Genomic DNA, 7,340 nt, shown 5'->3' with positions numbered 1-7,340 from the left:
ACGAGGCTTCTGCTCTCTCTCTCTCTCTCCCTCCCTTCCAGTCGTTCTGCTGACGTTCAGCATCCCGGCTGTCTACAAGAAATACCAGGTGAGTCAGCGTTCCCACTCATTGGCGCCCCTCCCCCTTCCCGGCAAGACCATGAGCACTGCCGATCAATGGCCAGCAGAATTTGGTGTAGCCGCCCAAAGGGGAGGTGGGTGATTGTGCCCAGGAGATGGACCCTCTCGTCATCTGTGAAATGACCAGGGTAATGGTGACAGGAGTATGGGTATCTGAAAGTAGAGGGCATGGGTTTAAGGTGAGAGAGGAAAGATTTCAAGTCCACATTCCTTGTTAGTCATGTAATAGTACGGAGCATGTAATATTACACAATTGCCTGCTGTAAGGCAATGATTCGCCATCAGCACCTCTTACAGTTAGAGAAAGAAAAGCAAATGAGAGTCACTTCAGAGACCCTGAGTGTCCATGGACACTCCTGTTCGATCCATTGGCCGCCTGAGGTCCAGATCCAGACCTCCGACACGATCGGGAAGCCTACAGCACCCGAATTCCCTCGCCCTTTGCACCCTCGAATCCCAGCTCCAATACGTAGTTCCTGTGAGCCAGCAGGTCGTCAACTCCTCCACAGTCTGCGTGGGCCCCTCCACCACAGAGCCCCTCGCTAGTCTGCAGCCCTGTAGGGCTGCTTCCTCTGCTTCTTTACAATAGCAGGGGTATTCTCCCCATTTTCTGGTGCCCTGCGCCAGTCCGCTGCTACCCCCAGGGCCTGCAATCCCTGCTGAGCATGGGCGCCACCATTTTGGGCACAGACCTCTGCAGTCGCTGGATTTTGCTCACAAGCACCATTGGCTCCTCGAACAGGCCATTTAATGCCTGCACTGAGCTGCCAGCATTAGGACCGGGCAGTTGAACCTTTCAGAGCAGCGATGTGTCTCCATTCTCCGTTCATGGACAAGAAAGGTTCAGACCTGTCGAAGGGCACCAGCCTGAAACATTGGTGACCCTGCAGATGCTGTGTGAACTGCTGAGTTTCTCCAGTACTTGACCCCAACATCTGCTGGCTTACTTGTTTAACAGGGTTCCTCTGGTTCCTTTCTTCTGAGGTGGCAAGATTCAATTTATTACACAAAATTGCTTCTGTCTGTTGTAAGGCAGATCGATTTGCTGTCAGCAGAAATAGCCCGAAGCGCCTCTCACAGTCAGAGAGAAGCGAAAGAGAGTCTTCCCCAAACCACCCCCGCCCGAGTCACCAAGTGCCCATGGATTTGCCTCCAGCACTCCAGTCCAAACCATTGGCATCCCGAGCTCCAGATCCAAACCTCCAACACAATCAGGGACCCTTCGGCACCCTCTTGCATCCCTGTTCCTGTTATCTGGTTCAGGCAGTTTAAAGCCAGTCTCCTGCAGCTTGGTGCGAGTCCCTCGACTGCAGTCACGCAGCCTCTGAAACCAGCAAGGGTATCTGCTCGTGTGGGGGTGGAATCTCCTTACTAATGACTGTTTCAATCCCTTCTCTGTTCCAGACAGAGATCGACCATTACGTGGATCTGGTTCAGAAGCAGGTGTCGTGTATGGTTGGGAAGTGAGTATTGATTGTTCTCCAAGTTCTTCCAGCCATCGGGAAAGTCTTCATGCCTGACAATGTTCCCTGATCGCCAACGCCCTCCAAGAACCTCCAGGGAGAGTGGGGCAGGGGGAGAGTGGAGTGGGGGTGGCCTGGTGGGGAAGAGCAGGGTGGGGTGAGGGGGAGATGGGGCTGCATGGAGAGAAGAGAGGGTGGAAGGTGGGGAGATGGGTCTGAGGGGAGAGCAGTGAGGGGGAGAGAGGAGGCTGGGGGATATGGAGATGGGGCAGTGGGAAGAGTGGTCATGGGTACAGAGGCAAGAGCAGGGGGGGGGTGGAGGTGGGGAGAGAGCTGGACGGAGGAACTGTAGCCATGGTTTGGATGTCTTCCTCCTGGTGTCGGATGAGCTGCTCCTCCACAAGCGGGTTTCATCCCTTCCACCCCCTCCTGCTGATTCCCGTCTCCTTTCTGACCTTCTCCCACAGGATCCAAGAGAAACTTCCCGGCACAAAAAGAAAGAATGAGTAACGGACCAGGCCTCCCACTCTGTGGATTTCTGTTTTCACCCCCCCCCCCCCCACCCACTAAACCTATCATGTTATTGGAATTAAATTGCTCAATGTCTGTGTGCTTGACGTCTGTGCTGCACCATCCTCGCCGGCCTGCTCTGATGGATCTCCCTTTTAATCTCCTCCTTGCTCCCCTGCATTGGGCTGGGGGAGGTGGGGGGGGGGCCAATGGGGAATGCAGCTGACATATCTCCCAGCTGTCTGAGTACTGGCAGAGAACGAATTCCTTTACGTTGGCTTGTGTTGAGATTTTGTATAAAATATATATATATATATATATATACACACACATGAATATATAACGTTATAAATATGTCGCCCTCTGGATCAAGCTGTCTGTAACACCTGCTGTAGAGCTTTACTGAGCAAAGAAGGGGAAAAGTTATTGGCCAAACCGCACCCCCCCCGCCCCCCCGTATTGTGGGAACACGTGTAACAGGATATGGGATCAATTGTGGAGTTGGGTGGGAAGGTGACTGGTTGTGGGCTTTGGAGGAAGGATCTGAGATTGTGTGGGTGCCAGTGAAGATGGGCCCTCTTTGCCCCCCCCCCCCCCTTAAGGGTGGAGTGTGCACAGCTGACAGCATGCCTGAGCGAAGAGAAATGAGAGAGGTGGGGTGGGTCGCGTGATGTTTCAGCTTGGGGCCTGCCTTGAGTGAGGGTCTCCATGATTGAATGTTGATTTCCCAGCTCCCTCTGAGGATGCTGCCTCATTCACCCCACCAAGTCTGTGTGTGTGTATGTGCATCTGCCCCTCCCTAGCCTGTGAATCATCGCCAGGGTCACGGTGAGCGGCATCCTCACGGTGGGGGGGTGCATCGCCACGGTCACTGGCGGAGCAACTGCTGTCTTAACATTTCCATCCACTCGCCCCGTGGGGTGGTCCAGCCAACCACCAGCGTGTCAGCGGCTGCCAGGGGAGGGCATGGAAACTTCGATAATTGGTCAGTGGGTTCAGCGGTTCGCCGGCTTTGAGGGCTGCTAAAGCTGGGAGTGGGGAGGGCGCAAAAGTTGATGTTCCCCGTAGTCCTGCGCTTTGTGCCGTGAGGATGTTACCCACCCTCGCTGGACAAGCAACTCCAGAGCACTTGCTGCTTTAACTGCACTTCCCGTTGAATCTTGGAGAAAGTCAATTATATGCATTTGAAAGTGAGCACTTCCTTTGAGATTTTCCACTCCAGGGAGGCTGTGCTGTCAGAGGAGCTCATTCGCGGTGAATTGTGCTTCAGAGAGTTTCTAGGGGGGAGGCCTCATGCCTCCATGCACACAGGCTATGCCAACCTGTTTTACCCCAACCTCCTTACCTCTCCCACCCATCCCAAATCCAACACCTTTTTAAACAAAAATAAAAGCTCTGATCTCCGAGAGAACGGGAGACATGCTCTTGGTTTTGTGAAGAGCAGCAGGATGGTGGCAGTCACAGGCAGGAGCTCCTTCCCTCACTTCTCCCCACCTAGAGATGCAGAGAAGCCCCCAAAGCCATATTTTATCTTTTCTCTGTGTGTGTGTGTGTGTGTGTGTGTGTGTGTGTGTGTGATGGCTTATTTGGTCTGTGCTAACCCTATCTTCCACCTGGTAAGTTGATTCTAATCACAGGAGAACAGATAGGATGAGTGTGACTGAGCTTAGAGGGGTGGGTGTAGGTGTGTGTGGCATTAGATGAAACAGCTGACAAGTAGATGATTCCTGAAAAAAGAAAAAATATTCCTGTGATGTTGATAATAAATTCCATCCCTGTTGTTTCTACTCTCTGTGTGTGCATGTTCTTTTGACCCTGTTTGTGGGGGGTGGGGGTAAGAAGGGGGGGGGGTTCTGTCTATTTCTCTGCAGCTTCCTTCTCATTGTCTGAGGGTTCCATCACCAGAAGAGGTGAGATGATGGATTAGAACCATAGAACATTACAGCACAGAAACAGGCCCTTTTTGTTTTTGCTGAACTATTCTGCTTAGTCCCATAGACCTGCACCTGGTCCACACCCCTCCTATCCATAGACTTGTACAAATTCTTCTCAAATATTGAATTTGAGCCCAGTTCAGCTGGCAGCTTGTTCCACACCTCCACTGCTCTCTCTGTGAAGAAGTTCCCCCTAAACTTTCCCTTTCACCCTTAACGTATGTCCTCTGGTTTGTATCTCACCCCTTCAATGGGAAAAAGCCGACCTTCATTTACTCTCTGTCCTCCTCACAATTTTAAACACCTCCATCAAATCTCCCTCATTCTTCTACGATCCAGGGAATAAAGTCCTCACCTGTTTAACCTTTCCCTGTAACTCAGTTCCTGAAGTCCGGGCAACATGCCAGTAAATCTTCTCTGCCCTCTTTCTATCTTATTGATTATTTTTCCTGTCGTTCAGTGACCAAAACTGCACACAATTCTCCAAATTTGGCCTCACCAATGTCTTATACAACTTTACCACAACATCCCAACTCCTGGACTCAATACTTCGATTTATGAAGGCCAATGTGCCAAAAGCTCTCTACAACCCTGTCCACCTGTGATGCCACTTTCAGGGAATTGTATATCTGCATTCCCAGATCCCTCTGTTTTACCGCACTCCTCAGTGCCCGACCGTTCACTGTGTACGTCCTTTCTTGCTTTGTCCCTCTAAAATGTAACACCTCACACTTCTCTGCATTAAACTCCATCAGCCATTTTTCAATTCATTTTTCCAGCTGGTCCAGATCCCTCTGCAAACTTTGAAAACCTCCCTCACTGTCCACAACGCCTCCAATCTTAGTGTCACCTGCAAACTAGCTGATCCAATTTCCCACATGATCATCCAGATCATTGACATCGCTGGTCCCAGCACCGATCCCTGAGGCACCACTCATCACCGGCCTCCAGTATGAGAAGCATCATCCACCACTACTCTGGCTTCTCCCGTCCAGCCATAGTCGAGTCCAGTTCACTACTTCACCATGAATACCGAGCATCTGAACCTTCCTGAGTGATTTCCATGTGGGACCTTGTTAAAGGCCTTACTAAAGTCCATGTAGACAACATCCACAGCCTTTCCTGGTCAACTTTCCAGGTACCCTCAAAATAAATTACAGAAACATTGGTTAAATATGACCTACTACATACAAATCCATGTTAACTCTCCCTAATCAATCCCTGGCTGTTTAAATACTTGTACATCCGATCCCTTAGAACACCTTCTAGTAATTTACTTACTGACGTTAGGCTCACCGCCCTATAATTTCCAGGGTTACTTTTGAGCATTTTTTTGAACGTCAGCTACCCTCCAATCTTCTGGCTTCACACCTATGGATAAGGATGTTAAATATTTCTGCCAGAGCCCTTGCAATTTCTACACCAGCCTCCCCTCAAGGCCCGAGGGAATATCTTGTCAGGCCCTGGAGATTCATCCGCCCTGTGTAGAGCTCGTCGAAAGAATCAAAGACTTGTTGAGCCAAACCAAGGCTTTTATTAGCAAAAGACAGGAGCTCTTCACAGGTGGCCGACCAGTTCGGAATGATCCGACCTGGCTAGGGACACAACCCTTTAAGGCCCAGACAGTAGGCGTGGCTAAGCTCTCACCCAATTGCTGTAAGCACAGTCTAGATACTGTAACTATATACACTATATACATTGGTGATAGATCTGTACTATCACACCCTGATTTGCTTTAAGACAACAAGCACCACCACCTCTTTAATTTGCCTAGGTCCCATGACCTCTCTGCTTGTTTTCTGGACTTCCCACGACTCTGGCTTTTCCTGAGTGAAAATCAATGAAAAAACACATTGAAGATCTCCCCTTCAAGAACCTCATTTGCTCCATGTTGCTGATACCTGTTCTACCCCTCTCCTTTCTCCCCAACATCCCTCAAAAACCAAGGTTCCCTCTGCCTGCTAACCTTGCTTTTGATCCTGGCAGGAACATACAAACTCTCTACTCAAAATTTCCCCTTTGAAGGGCCTCCATTCTCTTCGCACATCCTTGCCCGAAAACAACTGATCCCAATCCAGGCATTCTTGATCCTTTCTCCAATTCAGAATCTCAGCCCGAGGCCCAGACCCATCCATAATTAACATGACATTATGATCACTGGACCCAAAATGTCCCCCTATACTTACTTCTGTCACCCATCCTGTCTTGTTCCCTAATAGGAGATCCAGTGTTGCCCTCTCTCTAGTTGGTCCCTCTATATTGATTTAGAGAACTTTCCCAAACACATTTGACAAACTCCAACCCATCCAGCCCTTTTACAGTGTGGGAGACCAGGTCAATATGTGGAAAATTAAAATCCCCTACTATCACAACCTTATGTTTCCTGCAGCTGTCTGCCATCTCTCTCCAGATTTGCTCCTCCAATTTTCTTTGACCATTGGATGGTCTATAATACAACCCCATGAGTGTGGTTCCACCTTTCCCATTCCTCAGCTCCACCCCATCTACCCCAATCAACAAGCCCTCTGGTCTGTCCTGCCCAAGCACAGCTGGGATATTTTCCCTGACACTCCTCCCCCTTTCATTCCACCCCCCCCCCCCTAGTTCTATCGGTTCAAAGCCCGAACATTGAGGTGCCAGTACTGCCCCTCCTGCACCAGGTCTCACTAATGGCCACCATGTCATAATTTCACGCTCTAAGTGCGTCTGACTTTCCTACAAAACTCCTTGCAGTGAAATAGATGAACCTGAGAACATTTCCACCACGTACAGCCCGTTGACTCCTAACAGTGCAGATAATTTTCACATAATCGTTCCCCTCCTCCAGTAAATCAGTGTTGGATTGTTCAGAAAAGCCCAGGTTGCAGCTGGGATCTGCGCCCCTTCACACTTGTGAACCATCATCTGGTTCTTTAAAACTCTTATTTCAGTACGTTGCAGGAGCATTATCCTGTTGTCTGGAAAATCTTGCAGTTCAACGCCAATAATTTGGCATCTGCCGGACTTTGAAGTTTTACTGCAGTTCAAGATTCTTTTATTGTCACGTAATAAAACAGCTGTGATTTTACTCAAAATTGCCATTAGTACAGACCGGCAGAAATTTCCCCGCGCCCTTTACAGTCAGAGACAGAGAAGCTAAATAGAGTCACTGAGTGTCCGTGGATTGGCCTCCTGCAGTCACAGAGCCTTCACTCCAAACCATCAGCATCCGGAGCGCCAGATCCAAACCTCCGACGCCATCAGGCACCCTTCAGCCAGACTCCTGCAGCCCAGCGCGAACCCTTGACCACGGTTCTTCAGCGGCAGAGACACC

The 7,340-nt window shown here is 49.9% G+C and overlaps 1 protein-coding gene across 5 annotated transcripts in view; it reads left to right on the top strand.

Annotated features, from left to right (window-relative positions):
* Positions 1-3,880, top strand: part of LOC138740910 (reticulon-3-like) — a 35,297-nt gene extending 31,417 nt beyond the window's left edge. For 4 of the 5 annotated variants that reach the window (XM_069894229.1, XM_069894227.1, XM_069894231.1 and 1 more), the window contains 3 exons: positions 42-88; positions 1,525-1,583; positions 2,051-3,880. In XM_069894229.1, the coding sequence (XP_069750330.1) occupies positions 42-88; positions 1,525-1,583; positions 2,051-2,093 (149 nt within the window). In that variant the 3' untranslated portion in view covers positions 2,094-3,880. Of the gene's footprint in view, positions 1-41; positions 89-1,524; positions 1,584-2,050 lie in introns of those variants that run through there. The other variant, XM_069894230.1, reaches the window with a different exon arrangement.
* Positions 3,881-7,340: the final 3,460 nt, after the last annotated feature.

Source organism: Narcine bancroftii, chromosome 8 (assembly GCF_036971445.1).
Source record: "Narcine bancroftii isolate sNarBan1 chromosome 8, sNarBan1.hap1, whole genome shotgun sequence".
Classification (NCBI taxonomy): Eukaryota; Metazoa; Chordata; class Chondrichthyes; order Torpediniformes; family Narcinidae; genus Narcine; species Narcine bancroftii.
Note: the sequence above shows the minus strand (reverse complement) of the source record. Positions and strands in the feature narration are given on the sequence as shown.